Source organism: Coregonus lavaretus, assembly GCF_964263955.1.
Source record: "Coregonus lavaretus genome assembly, chromosome: 4".
Lineage (NCBI taxonomy): Eukaryota > Metazoa > Chordata > Actinopteri > Salmoniformes > Salmonidae > Coregonus > Coregonus lavaretus.
Genome location: NC_139991.1, coordinates 57557325 through 57579405, shown reverse-complemented (window position 1 = coordinate 57579405; position 22081 = coordinate 57557325). Strand labels below are relative to the sequence as shown.

The 22081-nt window shown below is 44.3% G+C and overlaps 1 protein-coding gene and 1 long non-coding RNA gene across 6 annotated transcripts in view; one reads left to right on the top strand and one right to left on the bottom strand.

Annotated features, from left to right (window-relative positions):
* LOC311127968 (microtubule-associated serine/threonine-protein kinase 1-like) overlaps positions 1 to 21659 on the bottom strand; it is a 170814-nt gene extending 149155 nt beyond the window's left edge. For all 5 annotated transcript variants that reach the window (XM_084159879.1, XM_084159880.1, XM_084159881.1 and 2 more), the window contains exon 1: positions 21213 to 21659. In XM_084159879.1, coding sequence (XP_084016005.1) covers positions 21213 to 21452 — 240 coding nt within the window. In that variant the 5' untranslated portion in view covers positions 21453 to 21659. The remainder of the gene's footprint in view (positions 1 to 21212) is intronic.
* LOC311127976 overlaps positions 1 to 22081 on the top strand; it is a 1008662-nt gene that overhangs the window by 108821 nt on the left and 877760 nt on the right. The window lies entirely within an intron of this gene.

The window sequence follows — 22081 nt, the reverse complement described above, 5'->3', positions numbered from 1 at the left end:
AAATGGCAATAGGAAAAATACAAATAACTCATGACCTACAGCAATCCTTTAAGTGGAACACAAAACATATCAAATACTTAGGATGCTTAATAAATGACAACAAACAACAAATATTTAAAGATAACTTTATCCCATTACTCAACAATATGAAAGCAGATCTAATTAAATGGAACAATCTTCCGATAAATCTTACAGATAGAATAAACCTCTTCAGAATGGCATGGCCCTTAAAATTTTTATATTTATTATTCATAATACCAAATCAACCCACCGAAAACATTATTTAAAAAATGTATACTCGGTCATAAGACTTTATATTGTCAAATAAAACTCATAGAATAAAATGGAACGTTTTTCGTCTTCCTAAGTCTGAGAGGGGTTTTCACCTTCCAGACTTGGAATTGTATCAACTCGCCACCAAAGGCTTTTACTTGAGACATATAGTTAAATGCACTAAAGAGGAACAATGGGTACATATTGAAGATGCGCATGGTCAAATAGCCACACTTTGCCTTGATGACAGCTTTGCACACTCTTGGCATTCTCTCAACCAGCTTCATGAGGTAGTCACCTGGAATGCATTTCAATTAACAGGTGTGCCTTCTTAAAAAGTTAATTTGTGGAATTTCTTTCCTTCTGAATGCGTTTAAGCCAATCAGTTGTGTTGTGACAAGGTAGAAGACAGCCCTATTAGGTAAAATACCAAGTCCGTATTATGGCAAGAACAACTCAAATAAGCAAAGAGAAACGACAGTCAATCATTACTTTAAGACATGAAGGTCAGTCAATCCAGAAAATGTTAAGATCTTTGAACGTTTCTTCAAGTGCAGTCGCAAAAACCATTAAGCACTATGATGAAACTGGCTCTCATGAGGACCACCACAGGAATGGAAGACCCAGATTTAACTCTGCTGCTGAGGATAAGTTCATTAGTTACCAGCCTCAGAAATTGCAGCCCAAATAAATGCTTCAGAGTTCAAGTAACAGAAACATCTCAACATCAACTGTTCAGAGGGGACTGTGAATCAGGCCTTCATGGTCGAATTGCTGCAAAGAAACCACTACTAAAGTACACCAATAAGAAGAGACCTGCTTGGGCCAAGAAACATGAGCAATGGACATTAGACCGGTGGAAATGTGTTGTTTGGTCTGGAGTCCAAATTGGAGATTTTTGGTTCCAACCACCGTGTCTTTGTGAGACGCGGTGTGGGTGAACGGATGATCTCCGCCGTAAAGCATGGAGGAGGTGGTGTTATGGTGTGGGGGTGCTTTGCTGGTGACACGGTTGGTGATTTATTTAGAATTCAAGGCACACTTAACCAGCATGGCTACCACAGCATTCTACAGCGATACGCCTTCCCATCTGGTTTGGGCTTAGTGGGACTATCACTTGTTTTTCAACAAGACAATGACCCAACACACCTCCAGGCTGTGTAAGGGATATTTGACCAAGAAGGAGAGTATTGGAGTGCTGCATCAGATGACCTGGCCTCCACAATCACCCAACCTCAACCCAATTGAGATGTTTTGGGATGAGTCGGACCGCAGAGTGAAGGAAAAGCAGCCAACAAGTGCTCAGCATGTGGGAACTCCTTCAAGACTGTTGGAAAAGCATTCCAGTTGAAGCTGGTTGAGAGAATGCCAAGGAGTCGCTAGAGCGCGATGGGACAAGGACATCCCGGCCGGCCAAACCGTCCCCTAACCCGGACGACGCTGGGCCAATTGTGCACCACCTCATGGGTCTCCCAGTCTGCGACAACCTGGGATCGTACCCAGGTCTGTAGTGACGTCTCTAGCACTGCGATGCAGTGCCTTAAACCGCAGCACCACTCGGGAGGCCCATCCCCAAAATCTTTTCACGTGTCTATTTTCAAAGGACAAAGTTAAGAATATTAACAACTTCATAGTTAAGAACACTAACAATATGGAAGAAAATGAAACGTATTCTACAAGAACCAATATCACTCCCTAAAAACACAACCCTATGGAACAATCCTGGGATAACTGTTCAGAATCCACCGATAAATTGGCCCACATGGAAAACTAAAAAGGCATAGAAACCGTCGGTCTGCATATTTCAAGACATGGCATATGAGGGTGTAGTGAGATACCCGATGGGTTCGTCGATACTTTTCTCATCAATAATCTTGAAGAAATGTATACTTAAAAACTGGAAATCAACCAATCCTCCATCTTTAACACAATAGAAAGGTCAAATGCTTTATTATCTAAATGTTGAATGTGCATGGGGGCGATGGAGAGAAACAAAAATGGTGCAGGCAGTGATGTGGGCGCTGGAGATAGGGGCGTGAGCAAGTGGGTCTAGGCAGGTGTTATGTCGTGGTTTGTTTGTGTTTGTAATGTAGAAATATAACCTTACCAAAAAAAAGAAAACAGAAATTAATTCCCCACACTCATGTCTATGAAGAACTTCATAAAGAATGTCATTTTAACATTATCCAATAAATTATCCAGAGCATGCTTTTGCAGGTTGCACTGACTCAAAAGACCGAAGAGAAATGTTGTCTCAAGGATCAAATCAACTAACCAATCTCCAGTCTATTATGTCAAACAGCAATACTACTACAACAACATTCTGGTAGGTGATTCAAATATTATGTTTACAGTAAATTGCATTCATGTCACTAATAGTCTAATTCTAATCTCAAATTTTTACTCCAACACAAAAAACTTCAAAAGCCCACTCTAAAAACAATGCATTTTAACCAAAACAAAGCACCTTTTAGAATGAACTGCTGCAATGGAAAACAATAACTAGTTTTTTTATTGGACAAGTCCAGGTTGTCCCTCCCCATTTCAGACAGATTCCTTCCGTTTGGTGCATAATGAACACAACCCGGTGCTTTCCTGTCCCAGCCTACCAGGAAGCATATAAGCAGGACTATTTGATAGCCCAGGTGTTCAAGGGAAATCAACAGAGATGAATGACAGTAATGTAATGGGGTTCTGTGTTGTGTAATTTAGGAGACACAGATTATTACTCAGTCTCAGCACTGCAGTAACCTCTAAGCAGTTAAGGGATAAAATGCTCTAAATTCTTACAACAATCACTGGTAAAACCCTGTCACCCTCCAGGGTTATGACAACTGTCAACAATCTGCCTGTCTGTCTTGTTCAGTAATAGACAAATCTGTTATTGAGGAACAGACTAGGGAGTAGGTACAAGTTAACTCTAACCTCTGGTCTGGGGTCAAATATTTCCAAGCTCAGGCTGACCCTCAAATGTTGGTCTGTATCTCAGCTCAAGAGAGGAACCAGGAACAAACGGCTACAAATCCAGAAAGGAAAGCAGTCAAACGCTTTCCATCTGCACATGTCATAAAAGTCATGTCAGTTCTGTGTCAAGGTGGTAGTTATAGTTAAATAATCTAATGACTGACAATCAAAACAGACATGCAGACCTGTTATTTACAGGGGGTTACATACTGTATCTCAAAGACACAAAACTGTTACAGGAAGTCAACATCGTTTTTTTATTTGTATTAAAATAGATGTTCGTGCCAACCCTGGTCAGTATTCCCAGAAGCATTTGTATTCAAAACTCCTCAAAAAACAAGTGGGATTTGGACACATACTAGACGGTTGACGTCTGTACGACCCTTGACCTGTCATTCCTTTCCGCCTGCATCCGAGTGCAGCTCGCTGCTCTGAGCCACGCATCACCCAACATCGTTCACAATCTCCTCTCCTCCCACCCCCCTCCATATTCAGTGGACAGTACCAACAGTCTTTTGTAGCCAAAGCAAAAAGCACAGAGACACTGCTTCTTTCATGAGCAAGAAGAGTGAGTGAACTGCTTGAGGAGGAGGTAAGCTCTGTTGACTAACTGTAGATGAGGTCACTAGAACCTAACAGCCTATATGGCCAGAAGTGTATTGTCTGCCTATGACAGTGGGTGGATCGCATTACACATTTAGCCGACCACCTCTCAGATGAGGTAAGGGTCACCATATAGCCATTTGCTGAAGAAGGAAGCACCAACTGATAAAAAGTGCATATTCCTGCCCGAGTAGTGGATAACACCACCACAACTCTAGTTCAGTGTCCCCCACCGAAGACCAGGGATCACCTCCCAGTCCAGGCTCTCATTTCTGTACTGTATGTCTTGCAGGGCTGGGAATTGCCAGGGACCTCACAATACGATATTATTACCATACTTAGGTGCCAATAAGATATGTACTGCGATTCTCACGATTCTATACAGTGCATTGGGAAAGTATTCAGACCCCTTCACTTTTTGCACATTTAGTTACGTTAAAGACTTATTCTAAAATGGGTTCAATTGTGTGTAGATTGATGAAGGGGGGGAAAAAAAACAATACCCCATAATGACAAAGTAAAAACAGATTGACATTTCTGCACATTCATAAAAATAGTAAAAAGTATCACATTTACATAAGTATTCAGACCCTTTACTCAGTACTTTGTTGAAGCACCTTTGGCAGCGATTACAGCCTCGAGTCTTCTTGCGTATGATGCTACAAGCCACTCCTGCGTTGTCTTGGCAGTGTGCTTAGGGTCGTTGTCCTGTTGGAACGTGAACCTTCATCCCAGTCTGAGGTCCTGAGCGCTCTGGAGCAGGTATTCATCAAGGATCTCTCTCTACTTAGCACCTTTCATCTTTCCCTTCGAGCCTGACTAGTCTCCCAGTCCCTTTTACTGAGGAGTGGCTTCTGACTGGCCCCTCTACCATAAAGGCCTGATTGGTGGAGTGCTGCAGAGATGGTTTCCCTTCTGGAACGTTCTCCAATCTCCACAGAGGAACTCTGGAGCTCTGTCAGAGTGACCATCTGGTTCTTGGTCACCTCCCTGACCAAGGCCCTTCTCCCCCGATTGCTCAGTTTGGCCGGGAGGCCAGCTCTAGGAAGAGTCTTGGTGGTTCCATACTTCTTCTATTTAAGAATGATGGAGGCCACTGTGTTCTTGGGGACCTTCAATGCTGCAGAAATGTTTTGGTACCCTTCCCTAGATCTGTGCATCGACACAATCCTGTCTCGGAGCTCTACGGACAATTCCTTTGACCTCATGGCATGGTTTTTGCTCTGGACTGTCAACTGTGGGAACTTATATAGACAGGTGTGTGACTTTCCAAATCATGTCCAATCAATTTAATTTACCACAGGTGGACTCCAATCTAGTAGTAGAAACATCTCAAGGATGATCAATGGAAACAGGATGCACCTGAGCTCAATTTCGAGTCTCATAGCAAAGGGTCTGAATACTTATGTAAATAAAGTATTTCTGTTTTTGCAAAAAATTCTAAAAACCTGTTTTCACTTGGTCATAATGGGATATTGTGTGTAGATTGATGAGGAAAACAATTAATCAATTTTAAAATAAGGCTGTAACATAACAAAATGTGGAAAAAGTAAAAGGGTCTGAAACTTTCCGAATGCACTGTATATATATATATATATATATTACGTTTCGTTTTCCCAAACATATTGCTCACCATATGTCTGCTGCGGAGAGACCAGAGCCATGAGAAAATAAGCTTTGATCAGTTATGGAAATAATAGTGCTGAAAACAAATTGGCTCCCTATATATAAAAGAACATTGAAAACAAGCTATGAAGGAAAAATACTTACGTTTTGGTGCAGGAACAGCAAACAAGCACAAAAATATTGCAATATTGTCAAAATGATAAATCGTCAAAATAGCCCAATATTTAACTACCGATTTCTTCCACATCACTCAATCTCCTCCCTACTGTCTCCCCCATATTTCTCAATAAAACAAAACGATTCCTAAAATGAATAATAATAATAATTGCATATTCATTCATTAACACTATTTAGAATTGTAAACACAGTAGCATTCCTTAGGATTCTGTTCAGAGGTTTGCGGTACATCTACTAGATGCGAAACAGATGGAAGTTTTGGTCCAACACAAGAAACGCTGTCATCTGCTGCAGCAATCATTTGCATATAACATTCTAGACCTCACCGTTGTCAAATCAAGACATCATGAGTGAGTATGCAGATCAGCTGTTGAAAGCCCTCACAGTAAATGGCTTGTCTCAAGCCCAGACAGAAATAAATATCAAGAGCAGAGAACATTAGAGCGCCAAGACATACCTCAACAAGGGTTGGGGTCAACTGAAGAGAACGGGGATAAGAAAAAGAGCGAGGGAGAGAGTAAGAAAGGAGGAGAGAGAGAGGCCAAGACCGAGTCAACAAATAATAACATTAAAATAAAAAAAACAGAAGGAGAGTGATTTGAACGACGTGACATAAGACAGGCAGACATGCAGTACAGAAGGGGTTGGCTGAGAGTATTGTTGTTAACAGAGTCATCTTGCCCTAGCAGGAGAGGAAACAGTTAACCACTCTAAAAGGGGATCAGAGTAGCAGTGCTGCACATGGCAGAACAAACACAGTGGAGCCAGCCCAGTACTTCAAACGTTGACCTTGACCACCTGAGCCTACAGAGAGAGACCGCATGCACAGCACTCTTCAGACGGGTGTCCTTGTGTTTGCCCGTTCAGATATTTGTTATAACACTTCTCTCTGTAACTACAGATCCAGGAGGCCAGAGACTGAACACACAGAGGATGGAGATATAAAATAAACAGAGACAGAACTAAAAGCAGTGAGGAGCAATATTTAAACAGACAAAAAAAGGGACAGTCTGTGCAGCTACCATATCCTCAAAGTCCCACTCCCCCGCCTATCAGCAGTAACTGTCTGCACTGAACATTTGCTCAGCTTGCTTGAGTAAATTATCTACTCTCATAGAAAAATAATATACTTTAAAGTACTGTGCTTTTTTGCCTTACAAGAGTGCCTTGACCATCTGGTGAAGAAAAGACTGTTTGTTTAAAGTACTTTACTCATGATATGTCTCAGTGAATGAACCCCACTCCACAGCACTGACCACTGAACAGCAAAGAGGCTTGCTATAGCCCATCTACAGACAGAACCAATGCCATTTAGAGCAAACATCACTGCAAAACAATATCTAACACAAAGTCACCTACCATTATCGATAGCAGCCCTTTTTTCACATCAAGTATTGGCGAAGTCGCTTCAGAATTCATCAGGCACTCCGATGTGGCTGACAAAGCTCACTTCTCTCAAAATGTTGCCATTATCTAGGCTACTGCAACTTCTACACAACCAATCTGACCGCGAGACAAGGCATCCTTCATTTTCACATGGAAAAATATTCTGCTGCACAAAGCGCCAAAAAGTGGATGTATTTACACCCTGGGATATTACATATTATTTGTCATAGAGGAGCTATAATTCAGTTTCTTTGTAGTCTTTGCTTGTCAGGAAGAGGTTTTGTTTGTTATTGTTTTGAAATGGATAAAAGGGACCAGTTCCAAGTGGGTATAAATTTTGTTGTAGACACAGTGAATCCCCTTGAATTAGGCTGCCTGTGTAAACGCTGCCTATGTGGCCCATGCGGGAATCAAACCCACCACAACCCTCGGGTGTATTCATTAGTCACAGACCTTTGCAAAACATTTGGTCTGTTGCGAAACGTGTTACAACAGAAACTGTTTACATACCTGAATTTGTCCAATAGAAACGTTCATTTTCGTTGCAAAACGTTTTCCGTTTGGAGTAAAGATTTGCAACAGACAAAACATTTTGCCACGGAATCCGACTAATACACCCCTGGTGTTCCCAGCATGCTCAAACACACAGCCATTCAAACCACATTCTATCCTTTCATCAATCCTATCAGACTTAGATTTTACAAGTGGTCAAAATTAAGCGATCGTCCTCATGTGCATAATAACACATTGAATGATGAACAAGAGAACAGAACAAAGCTGCCTATGACATTTCACTAGCAGAATCTGTACTAAAGTTCATGACAGCCAGTGAGAGTAGTTTCAGCCAAACACCAACGGGTGTATTTTTATTCTCTCAGACACATGGCTCTTGACTACACAATTGGCTTGAACCAAGTGGACATATTTTCTATAGCCAGGGCATCCTCCATTTAAGATTGACAACACCCAGGGGGATAATACGGCCAGAATACCCCTCCAACCCCAGCCCAACTCCGCTAGAAGATGAATACTCCCAAAAATCTAGGCAAAAGGGCACAAACGGTTGGCTGAAGAGCAACATTTCCTGCCATTCAGCAATGTTTTCCAGCCAGTAGGCTAAACCACTTCAGAAATAGCTTTGTAAATGTGTATTAATTCCATAACTATCATTAAAAACAAAAAGGAACTGGGCCTAATGGCATATAAAGACAACATATCTCCTTTTCCCATTGAAACCCTCAATGACGATCACTGAAGGCCCTCTTCAAATCAAAATTATTAACACGATTTTTCCGGACTAAGACAACACTCTCCTTGCTCTGCACTTGGGTACTTTGTTGGTTTGCCTTTGCTTTGGTTACTTGTTTTGGTTGAGTGGACCCTTGGGACTCTATGAAAACTTGGCATTTCAACCACTCAATATCCCAAGAGTATGCCAGTCAGTACACCAGTGATGAGACAGATTTTCCACTCCGTGCCCCATGTAATCCCAGAGTGTGGCCAGATCACCAATAAAATCATCAGGGCCACTGTGTGCTTCCCATATGGCACGCTATTCCATTGGGCTCTGATCAAAAGTAGTGCACTATAAAAGGGGTTAGGGAGCCATTTGGGATACAGTCACTGACATCTCCCTTTAACCAGAGTCCTCCATTAGAGCTGTGATTTCCATGACTCCGGGAGGTGCCAACTTCAGCAACTCTGAGTGTGTCCCCTTCTCACATTCCCCTGGCTGGGCCATCCTTCATCTGATACTGCACAGGAGGAGCTCTGAGTGCCACACACACAGACAGGCAGGCAGGCATATACAAACATACATATTGCTGACACGCAGGAATAAACACACACACGTACCTATAGCTGTTCTGAGGCCAGTCAGAGAGTTGGTCAGCCTGAGGAGCTGCCAGCCAGGTCTACTGCTGCCCCAACCCCCAGAATAGCCCCAGACTAACAGGCCAGGGCAGGGAAGCTGTAACATCAGAGAGCACACAGCACAGGCCACCACTGGTTGGCCATGACATGACTCTCTCTAACCCACAGTCTAACCACTGGCTAGCCACAAACTTACATGGTTTCCTGAAACCACTGCAAGATAGCCATAACCCAACCCACAGTACTCTTAACAAGCAACAGACAAACCACCTGTTGGCGTTAGCCCACAGACTGTAGAAAAGAATGTAGCCGCACTTGCTTGCTTCGATATGATTGATTTATTGGAAGTCACCAGCTTTAGCCTACAGTCACTTAGGTTCCGACAGCCTGCACCTTGGAAATTCAGATGGCACTTAGGTTCCCCCTAAACCAATCCTGACCAGCCTATAACCCTAGCCAACTGTTCCCCTACACAGCACAGTCAACACACCCAGGCCAAACCTAATCCACAATATGTTTTTTGTTTTATTTTTATTGTCACAAACCGGATAGGTGCAGTGAAATGTGTTGTTTTACAGGGTCAGCCATAGTAGTACGGCGCCCCTGGAGAAAATGGGGGTTAAGTGCCTTGCTCAAGGGCACATCGACTAGTTTTCACCTTGTCAGCTCGAGTATCTGAACCAGCGACCTTTCAGTTACTGGCCCAAAGCTCTAACCGCTAGGCTACCTGCCGCCCGCAATTCACCTACAGCACAGTGACACGAGCGGGAAAGTTTTATCAACAATATCATCTCTCTCCCTGAAGTAATGAAGCGATTTGCTGTTTTGAAATCAGACTTGTTATCACATTATCAGATAAAGCACGAGACATTCTTGTTCATTGAGCTGAAGTTATTGTAGCACTTTACGCTCTGAGAGCATTGTTACTTCCTCCGCTCAAAATACAATTTATACTTACTCTCCCACAGCTTTTCATTTTGCCGCTCCCTCGCTTTATTAGTTGGATTATGTCAAAGTACTTAACTCATATCAATAGTCACTCCACAAAGAGTCATTTCACACATGGAACACAGAAGAACACAGTAATTATCCTGCACAGCATATAAAAAGGGCAGTGAACACAGTAAATGCTTGGGACAATACTAACAACTATCACTTCACCTCTGCTGTAAAACTAAATCCCAAGTTGCATGTAACAAAGGAAACAAGGTGGCAGCCTCATCCAACATTCCTAGTGAAGTTTTCAGTAAGACTTAGGACTTTAATAACACTCCCTGTGGCACAGGGTCTAAGACACAGACATACAGACAAGATGGACGGACACTCAGACAGACAGATACACACACCAAGTTATGGTTCCTCACAGTAGGAACATGCCATGAATCAACCCACCAGTACAATGGCTGACATTTGGCTTGAACAGAGGACAAGGAAGATAAATGGTTGACTAGCATTGCTGTGACTGCAGGCTCATGCGTTTTATTCACCTTCACACAAAGCAAGCTAATAAACGCCTCCTTACCATCCCAGACTTGTATTGGGCAGTAAAGGCACAATGTCAAACTGCTCACTGCACTGAACTGCTCTCCATCATTATTATTATTATTTTTAGGGGGTGCTTATATTTGTCCTGTTACACACAAGTGTGTAATGGAAATACATTTTGTCTATCCCAACTCCCAGAGAGTGGGGTTAAGTGCCTTGCTCAAGTGCACAGCAACAGATTTTTCACCTTGTCGTCTCTGGTATTCAAACCAGCGACCTTTCGGTTACTGGACCAACGCTCTAACCTCGAGGCAACCTGCCGCCTTAGGCCTTTGATTACTGAAAAGTCACCACGTTTAAGACCTTCCTAAAATATAACTTGTCTTATGGAGAGTGTCGCCCCTCAAATTCATACGTGACACGGAACTGCATAGATCAACACACCTGTCATATGCCATGGGAGAATCTCCTGGAGAATTCCCTGGAGTCTATAAGGTCCCTGTAGTAGGGACTATAACAAGGGGGTGAGGTTCTGGGAATGATGGGTGTTTACCATGGTGTTGTATTACAGCCATGTGTAGCCCCCATCCTCAGGACTTCAAAAGGCTTTTCTCTCTGCCATACATACGTACAAAATATAGAGCCATGTGTTTGGCTGCATGGCAACCAGCACAAAATATAGAGCCATGTGTTTGGCTGCATGGCAACCAGCACAAAATATAGAGCCATGTGTTTGGCTGCATGGCAACCAGCACAAAATATAGAGCCATGTGTTTGGCTGCATGGCAACCAGCGAGAAAGGAAGGGTGTCTATTTGTTATTTTTGCCAATCCACTTTGAATGGTACAATAGCTAGGTATTGGCCATATAGATGCAATGTTATTGTAACAAAACTAGCATCAAGATAATGAAAAAAGTTCAGACACTTTAAAAGGATAGTTCACTTAAAGGAGAGTTCACAGTTTTTGCTCTGTGCTGAAAGTGCTCTACTTTGATGAATAAACAAAACACTAAAAGAGTTTGAGTGAACTATCCATTCAAAGGTAATCTTCCACACAGTGTGTACTTAGTGTATGTGCAACAGTTCAGTCATATGGTGTTAATAACCTCATAATAAAGAATACAATTCCAGTACATCCCCCCCTTCCCCAACCCCCTGGGAGTCCAAACAGTCCCCCTGGTAGTAGTGAGGTGGATATTCAGGGTCTCCAGCACAACACACCACGTTCCTCACGACCTTGTCACCCAACATCGGTCTGCCTCACATCTCTCACCCCATTCCAACTCCCTGCTGAACCCAGTGTGCGCACACACAGAGAGACACACACCCTCCGAAGAGGTCAGAGATGTTTAGTCCGAAAAACAACATCAACACGCAAAAGTTAAAGTCACACAAATCCAATCTCCCTTTGGGCAATAGGAATCCAAAAAAATAAATTTAAAAAAGAAGAGGTTCCACTTCCAAATGGCCCGCTGTTCACTTTGTAACCTCTAGTGCATTGACAGTGGAACTACATGTCCTCTCTAGTAAGTTATTTAGCAGGCATTGAACCCTTACACCCTGCTCGTTCTCAATGGGGATTCAGCTTCCTGTGTTGACATTTTCTAATGCTGGACAGAAACAGACCATTTTCTATAGGGTTCCTATTCCTATCCAAACTGGCTTCAGTAGCCCCAAGACGCTATTTAAGATATGATATGTAACGTCAATACCGACCTATGAGTCAGACCCGGAAATGTGTCAGTTTTGTATGTTTAAACTTTTAAAATAGATAGCTACAGTAGCCTATGTGATACTTGAATATAGGCCTATGCTGGTAATAGCCATTACATCATGACCTTCTTCTTACTTAGAACTAAATTATCCTATCAAAGATGGTGAATACTAAATATAGTAAGGAACATGAAAAACTAGGAAAAATGTGACTGCAGAAGGCCCACAGAGCTGAACTGCGAGTGGTTTACATTGACGTCTACAGTACATTCTCACTGCACAGGCCTATACCTACCTATACAGTGACATCACTAAATCGTGTAGTGACCAGGACACGTTTCCCGGGACAACAAGGCCATATGTCAGTCTCCGCCAGGATGGCCACTTCTCTCAGGTGCTAATCGCTCAGTCAATCTTTGATCATCCCGTTCATTAACTAGCCTACCAGTCCTATTCAGCTCAATCACTCAATCACTCTTGACTTTGGTGTCTTGACAAAGGCTTAAGGAGTGTTTGTATACAGTCGAGAAAAAAATTGATAGGCTTGCAAACTTGGCTAGCTACTTCTGTTGGTGCAGGTTAATAAAGGAAGCAGCATACATTCAAAACAAATGGGTAAAGTCAGAAATGATAGGTCTGCAGGCAAAACAAGTGTCCTCAGATGCTAGCTAGCTACAGTATGACTGGGAACTCTCCTCTAGCTGGCACTTTTGTTACCCCCATTCTTTGCCTGAGGAGGATGAATCATTAACTCTGTTTGGTATGAAACAAGACTTCTGTTGTGGTAATTGCCACGTCTGACTTTAGGTTTACCGAAACCATAGGATGTGGGTAAAACAAGTCCACCCAAGTTATACTCAATCGTGGCGTTAATTAAAGTTTATATTAAGTTAAGGCACGAGGGGGTGTGGTATATACCACGGCTAAGGGCTGTTCTTATGCACGACTCAACGTGAAGTGCCTGAATACAGCCCTTAGCCGTGGTATATTGGCCATATACCACAAACCCCTGAGGTGCCTTATTGCTATTATAAACTGGTTACCAACATAATTAGCCATAAAAAGAAATGTTTTCAGCTAAATCAGCATTCAGGGCTCGAACAACCAAGTTTATAATACAACATATATCATGCTTCCATCCAACACCACCACCCACGTGATAAAGAGAATGAAAGAGAAAGAACATCGATAAACATCTGATATTCTCTTTATCCAGGTAGGTTGAAAAACAAAGTTAGAGCAGATCTTTTAACAGCATCCCAAATCGAATGTGGATATCAAGCTGCGATTACATAAGGCATTAATCATTCAAAAGCACCGAAATCTAGGTAGCCCCAGCAGCAGATTAAAATTCCACTGCTGTAGCATACTGTAGACAGCGAAAACACAGCTAGAGCCCACAGCCCACACAAAACAAGGACTTTAGAAACACCACCAGCACCCAACCAATCACTCCAGTCCGGAGTCAACTGATCCAATGTCTTACCCATAGAGGTGCAATATTATCCTATATTATAAATGTATTACTGTAGATAATACTTGAATACGTGTTCTATTTAATCATGTGGTCTTACCTTTGAACCTTCTGAAGAATTTAAATCACCTATGGTCGAATTCCGCCGTAGGGCCATGATCTTTGATAATAGTCTGATACCGTCCCTCTGCAATATCACTTTAAAAGTCTGCCATTGCAGCCAGTGTGTGGGTACTGTAGTGTGGACTAGAGCTGGACCAGTGTTGGATTGGATGAAAAAGCTGAACTGTGAATTACATCCTGTGATGACATCGCCCCCCACCATAGAGAGCCAGAGGAGTTCTTACACAGATTGACAGTTAATCCTCTTAACCACTAAGCCATTCACTGACACTGGACGTCCCTTATGGCCAGCCCCGGCCCAGCCGCTAAAATAATGGGCTGGGTAATTGCAGGCAGGCAGTGATGACATCACAAGGAGTTCATCAGTGTTTGGGGGGAAGTGCATACAATTGGGACCGATGATGCACAGTGGGAGAGCGAGAGAAAGAGAGAAGGATTATTAACTTGGTGTTCTGTACACAACACATTTTAGGCTTTATCTCTAGAGTGAGAGAAAATCTAAATCCAGCAAATTGCTGCTCCTCTTTCCCTCAGTTTCTTCTATAAAAGGACGTGTTTATTATGGTGAAATTCAAGAAAATAATGCAGCTCAACCCCACAGACCATTACATAAGACGTATAGGCAATGGAATAACAATCAGGCACACCTTGGATGATGTGTAACAACGATGGACTTGGAAAGAGCTGTGTGATCGGTTAAGGAGAGGAGTGTAGCCCTTCACAACTCATTAGAATCACAAAAGGAAAAACCACAACAACATGATTAGAGTACAAATAAGAATCAACACGTAGACAATTTCTCTCACACAAGGGAAATCACGCACACATACAGGGGGATTGAGGAGCAGAAAACAAGCTGTTCTGATGTAGAACGAGCCAACAGACATAAAAAAAACATAGCTGTATAAACACCCAGAAAACGTTTCACTACTAGTGTTGAAAGGAGGACATTTTCAGATGGCATAGTGATAGAGTTGACAAACACTGTGCTAATCTGGTATTGAAATCCAAAAGGTAAAAACACATCCTTTTCTCAATCATCCCACCAAGACGTTTCAAATTCATCACTTCATTTTAGGATAGTGTGAAATAGTCTGCTCTGTAACTGCAGATGTCCGGGAACGGTTTTATTACTGTGAATAAAACGCTTCTGAGTTGTGAGTGACTACAACGTTTGCCAAGTCAGCCCATATTTCATCAAATCAAAACATGCTCTCTCCAAATGAGAACTCGGTTTTCTTTACCAGGACTCTTTCCAACACAGTAGCCTCCTCGTACCAGGACCTGTCCTTATATGCCAAATATCCATAACTGTAGCCCTATCTGGCCGGACCACCAGGCGCGGTTTACATGAGGTAAGTGTAGACAGAGACAGTCCTGCTAAGAAGATGCAGCTGGACTGATATAAACACAGAGTTCAATTCCAGTTTGCGTTTCATTTGTCATTCGGTAGTCTTTTTTTGGGGTGCTGTAAAAAACCTGCTACTACCAGTTAAGACTCGACTTAGATAGATGCTACCCATTTTCAGAATAAGAAGTGTGTGTCCCCGTGCATGTGCATACGTGGGCAGTTGTTAGTAAACAAAGAGTGCATAAACGCCGCTAGGGCTTGTGTTCTGTTTGACACTAAAATAGCCTGAGGAGATGACACAGATAAGCCACTCTTCCCAGAAGCCTTTCCCTATTTAACCCCCTTAAAGGCATGACATAAGTCAAAGGTCAGGGGTTAGAGGTCTGGCCATGCCACTGGGCCTTATCCCCAACGGTGGTCACCTGACATAGAGGGGTAAAGGGGCATTGACGTGTTGAATTAGCCTAGCTCTGGTTAGGAGTCGTCCTTAAATACAGATCTAGGATCAGATTCCCCTACTCCCAATATTAGCCTTAGACATTAGGCAGGGGAATAATATAACTGACACTGAATCAGGGGTTAGGGGCAATTTACACCTACACCTGTTTGATCGGGGGACTGAGCAGCAACAGAAGGGTTTTAGAGGTGACTGATATGCAGTATTCCAAATCTAATCCTTTCTCGTACCCTACCTATCCTGTAGATCTTTAAGGATCATATGTTTAAGCAACATTGGCTTTACCTTGCGTTACGATAGGCAGGGTGTACATTTCGCCATATTGCTTAAACCTATCCAGTCTAAGCTACCTGGATGCGGCAGGTAGCTTAGTGGTTAAGAGCGTTGTGCCAGTAACCGAAAGGTCGCTGCTTCTAATCCCAGAGCAGACTAGGTGAAAAATCTGTCGATGTGCCCTTGAGCAAGGCACTTAACCCTAATTGCTCCTGTAAGTCGCTCTAGATAAGAGCGTCTGCTAAATGACTAAACATGTAATTTTCAGATCTACATAAGTACTAAACCCTTAAGGGGTGGGGGCTAAGGGTCGATTTGGAATTCAACAGTAGTTTCGTCGAGCCAATGAGTGAATAGTGACTCAGACAAGTGTTTAAAATGTTGCCGATCCTCTACGCACCCCCTGGTTAGATCAGCAAGGTTAAACCCTAAAACAATTGAGCTGATCAGAACCAGTGAAACCAGTCTGAACTGGGAAGGCAATCCAACTATAAGCTATTTAAAAGAGTATTGTCTGTCCACGTTTGACTCATTTCTCTCTGCCTCCTTCTTTCCACTCCTCTCCTCTTTTGACCTCACCCTCTCACCGTCCCCCCCTACTCACAAGGCAGGCAATACGCTTGACCTCATCTTCACTAGATGCTGCTCCTCTACTAATCTCACTGCAACTCCCCTCCAAGTCTCCGACCACTACTTTGTTTCCTTTTCTCTCTCGCTCTCCTCCCACACTACTCACTCTGCCCCTACACAGATGGTAATGCGCCGCCGCAACCTTCGCTCTCTCTCTCCCACTACTCTCTCCTCTTCCATCCTATCATCTCTTCCCTCTGCTCAATCCTTCTCCCTCCAATCTCCTGATTCTGCCTCCTCAACCCTCCTCTCCTCCCTTTCTGCATCCTTTGACTCTCTGTGTCCCCTATCCTCCCGGCCGGCTCGGTCCTCCCCTCCAGCTCCGTGGCTTGATGACTCACTGCGAGCTCACAGAACAGAGCTCCGGGCAGCGGAGCGGAAATGGAAGAAAACTAAACTCCCTACCGACCTGGCATCTTTTCACTCCCTCCTCTCTACATTTTCTTCATCTGTTTCTGCTGCTAAGGCCACTTTCTACCACTCTAAATTCCAAGCATCTGCCTCTAACCCTAGGAAGCTCTTTGCCACATTTTCCTCCCTCCTGAATCCTCCCCCCCCCCCCCCCCTCCTCTCTCTCTGTGGATGACTTCGTCAACCACTTTGAAAAGAAGGTTGACGACATCCGATCCTCGTTTGTTAAGTCTAATAACACTGCTGGTCCTGCTCACACTGCCCTACCCTATGCTTTGACTTCTTTCTCCCCTCTCTCTCCAGATAAAATCCTGCGACTTGTGACTGCAGGCCGCCCAACAACCTGCCCGCTTGACCCCATCCCCTCCTCCCTTCTCCAGACCATCTCCGGTGACCTTCTCCCCTACCTCACCTCGCTGATCAACTCATCCTTGACCGCTGGCCATGTCCCTTCCGTCTTCAAGAGAGCGAGAGTTGCTCCCCTTCTCAAAAAACCAACACTCGACCCCACTGATGTCAACAACTACAGACCAGTATCCCTTCTTTCTTTTCTTTCCAAAACTATTGAGCGTGCCGTCTTTAGCCAACTCTCTTGCTATCTCTCTCAGAATGACCTTCTTGATCCAAACCAATCAGGTTTCAGGACTGGTCATTCAACTGAGACTGCTCTTCTCTGTGTCACGGAGACTCTCCGCACTGCTAAAGCTAACTCTCTCTCCTCTGCTCTTGTCCTTCTAGACCTGTCTGCTGCCTTTGATACTGTGAACCATCAGATCCTCCTCTCCACCCTCTCCGAGATGGGCATCTCCGGCGCGGCTCACTCCTGGATTGCGTCCTACCTGACCGGTCGCTCCTACCAAGTGGCGTGGCGGGAAGCTGTCTCCGCACCACGTGCTCTCACCACTGGTGTCCCCCAGGGATCGGTTCTGGGCCCTCTCCTTTTCTCCCTATACACCAAGTCACTTGGCTCTGTCATATCCTCACATGGTCTCTCCTATCATTGCTACGCTGACGATACACAACTAATCTTCTCCTTTCCCCCTTCTGATAACCAGGTGGCGAATCGCATCTCTGCATGTCTGGCAGACATATCAGTATGGATGACGGATCACCACCTCAAGCTGAACCCTGGCAAGACGGAGCTGCTCTTCCTCCCGGGGAAGGACTGCCCGTTCCATGATCTCGCCATCACGGTTGACAACTCCGCTGTGTCCTCCTCCCAGAGTGCGAAGAGCCTAGGCGTGACCCTGGACAACACCCTGTCGTTCTCCGCCAACATCAAGGCGGTGACCCGCTCCTGCAGGTTCATGCTCTACAACATTCGGAGAGTGCGACCCTGCCTTACACAGGAAGCGGCGCAGGTCCTGGTCCAGGCACTTGTCATCTCCCGTCTGGACTACTGCAACTCGCTGTTGGCTGGGCTCCCTGCCTGTGCCATTAAACCCCTACAACTCATCCAGAATGCCGCAGCCCGTCTGGTGTTCAACCTTCCCAAGTTCTCTCACGTCACCCCCCTCCTCCGCACACTCCACTGGCTTCCAGTTGAAGCTCGCATCCGCTACAAGACCATGGTGCTTGCCTATGGAGCAGTGAGGGGAACGGCACCTCTGTACCTTCAGGCTCTGATCAGTCCCTACACCCAAACGAGGACATTGCGTTCATCCACCTCTGGCCTGCTGGCTCCCCTTCCTCTGCGGAAGCATAGCTCCCGCTCAGCCCAGTCAAAACTGTTCGCTGCTCTGGCACCCCAATGGTGGAACAAGCTCCCTCACGACGCCAGGACAGCGGAGTCACTCACCACCTTCCGGAGACATTTGAAACCCCACCTCTTTAAGGAATACCTGGGATAGGATAAAGTATTCCTTCTAACCCCCCCCCCCCCCAAATTGTAAAGTGGTTATCCCACTGGCTATAGGGTGAACGCACCAATTTGTGAGTCGCTCTGGCTAAGAGCGTCTGCTAAATGACGTTAATGTGCCCTTGAGCAAGGCACTTAACCCTAATTGCTCCTGTAAGTCGCTCTGGTTAAGAGCGTCTGCTAAATGACTAAAATGTAAAATGTAAATGTAATTCTATTCGTTCTCAGTAGCATCATTGCCAGGCACGCCTAGGGCAAAGAGTATTTTCTATTTCCTCAAACAATGCACATCTTAGGAGTTTAATGTCTCAAACTCTTACCTAGTGGTTATCAATCAATATAGAGAGCTGCTTTTTCCTACAATACCAGTATCGCAATATTTAAAAACCTTTGTATATAAAATATTGTGTGCTATAGTTAGGAAAATAAATGTTTCCAACATTGGGCTGTTTTCTTAAAGAAGTTAAATTCACTTCGTGTTTTGTTTCCTTAACACGATACTAATGAGTATCGCGATACTGGTATCGTCCCGGCCCTAGCACGCACGCAAAAACACACACACAAGGCTACAGATGTATGTTTAAAGTCTCAGGGGGTGCTCTTCCCTTCTCTACAAAGCCTGGATATATTTACACAAAACAATTCAACACCAAAGGATAACCTGGGAACGTCAAACAATAGCTTCTCTCTACTGACAACAAAGCGAAGCAGTGGATATTCAGAATGTAGGCTATTGCATATGCTCAGCTGTTGAGGACCTTGTGCATATTGCATATTGAGCATAGCTGGCGAGTGAGCAGAATTGAATGGAAGAAACTGTGCTGTGAATATGAATTGTCCTTTCAGTACATAGTCCATATACCCAGCCGACTTTATGCTGAAATCTTTCCAAAGCTGAGCCAAGTCATATACAGTAATCAATAGGCATGCTTTGCAGGTTGCTATGGAGAAAAAAAAAGACTTAAACATGAAGTAGCCAATGTTATCACACAACACACCAGGAACTGGCGTGAGATCAATTTGCCCTCATTAATTGTCTTGGGGACTTCCAATATCCCCCTGAAAGCTAACCATATGAATCTGTCAGCATACTGTTTGTCACCATTAGGCTACTGATGGAGTATCACTAATCAAAAAAATAATTTAAAATGACAAAACTGTGTACAGCTCGGCATAAACATAAAATGAGATTGGCCCGTACTGAAGTGCTCAGTGACTTTCAACGTGGCACCATTATCGGTTGCAACACTCACTACCGAGTTCCAAACTGCCTCTGGAAGCAAAGTCAGCACAATAACTGTTCGTCGGGAGCTTCATGAAATGCCTAAGATCACCATGCGCAATGCCAAGCATTGGCTGGAGTGGTGTAAAGCTCACTGCCATTGGACTCTGGAGCAGTGGAAACGAGTTCTCTGGAGCAGTGGTTCCCAACCAGGGCTACTAGGACCTACTGGTAAAATGCACGAGGGGGTACTTCAGGGGTACTCCGAGCAGAGCAAAATTCAGTTGGTGGTACAGTAACCAAAAAAGGTTGGGAACCACTGCTCAGGAGTGATGAATCACGTTTCACCATCTGGCAGTCTGACGGACGAATCTGGGTTTGGCGGATGCCAGGAAAATGCTACCTGCCCAAATGCATAGTGCCAACTGTAAAGTTTGGTGGAGGAGGAATAATGGTCTGTTTACAGGCCCCTTAGTTCCAATGAAGGCAAATCTTAACGCTACAGCATACAATTTACATTTTAGTCATTTAGCAGACGCTCTTATCCAGAGCGACTTAGAGTTAGTGAGTGCATACATTTTCATGAAACGAACCCACAACCCTGGCGTTACAAGCGCCATGCTCTACCAACTGAGCTACAGGGGACTACAATGACATACTAGACGATTATGTGCTTCCAACTTTGTCCCCCAGGTCTGTTTGGGGAAGGCCCTTTCCTGTTTCAGCATGACAATGCCCCAATGCCCAAGCGAGGTCCATACAAAAATGGTTTGTCGAGATCGGTGTGGAAGAACTTGACTGGCCTGCACAGAGCCCTGACCTCAACCCCATCGAACACCTTTGGGAAGAATTGGAATGCCGACTGCGAGCCAGGCCTAATCGCCCAACATCAGTGCCCGACCTCACTAATGTTCTTGTGGCTGAATGGAAGCAAGTCCCCGCAGCAATGTTCCAACATCTAGTGGAAAGCCTTCCCAGAAGAGTGGAGGCTGTTATACCAGCAAAGGGGGGACAACTCCATATTAATGCCAATGATTTTGGAATGAGATGTTCAACGAGCAGGTTTCCACATACTTTTGGTCATGTAGTGTAGATCCCTGTGTGTGTGTGTGTTCGTTCCTGTAGTCTGAATAATATTTTAGCAGAATATTAAGCAACTTGATTTCGTATTCCGCACATACACAGCAAGGCATGATTGTCTATTGCGAGGGCACACACACGCCTGCCCTTCAAGCCACTTCAGCCAAAACCATTGACACTATATAGGCTAGTTGAAACGTTTAATGGGTAAATTACACGTTTGCACTCTTTACCATTTCGTCGTCTCCTTCTTCCCCATATTCTTTAGTCCCCGGTTCCACCTCGTCGTCTGCCACACTCTTTTCTTCTTCCTGCCCTTCTGCTTTTAGAGTTTTGAAGTCTGAAGCGTGTCGGTCGTTTAAATTATCGTCATATTGGTGCTCTTCTTCTATGCCTTCTCCCCCGGACAACGTTTCAGACCCTGAAGAGGACTGGCTACCGCTGTCGGTTCCAAACAAGTGTTGTTCCTCCATAATGTTTCAATGTAGTCTACAAACACCTATCACGCCAGGATGTCAAAGTCACCGCGTGGGCTACTGTCTACCTGCACACCTGTCCTCTGAAGTCATGTTGAGAATTGAATGCACGGTGTTGCACGGACACCGTTGAAAACTTCCATTCAGTGGAAGTTCCAGGGCTACGACACAGCCGTCTCATCGTTGGCTGAGTGCAATCTGTCTGTAGCAATAAGCGCCTGGAATTGGATTCCTTTCATAACCCCGCCTACCAAAACATGGGAACTGATCGGCTGTGCGCATTTGCATTGGCCCGATGTGTAATACTCAATAAGATGAAAGAGAATGTTGTGAGTTTTGCTTTTGACACCCAGATATGAACTTGGCCACATTTTAGCAGTGGATCTTTCTTGCAAGGGTAGTAGCTGACCACTCTGTAGGGCCTATTATGGCCTCTGCCAAGGGTCTCAACCTGTATATGCTATGGGACTGGGAGAAAGTGCACTTCCAACTCAACAAATGCTGTTCATCATGAATCGCTACATTGGTGGCAGCAGTGGGATAAAGTGCACTTTCAATGGGTTTCTACTTCCAACTCCACCACGTGCTGTTTCTACTTCCAACTCCCCCCAGTGTCTCAGGCCTGT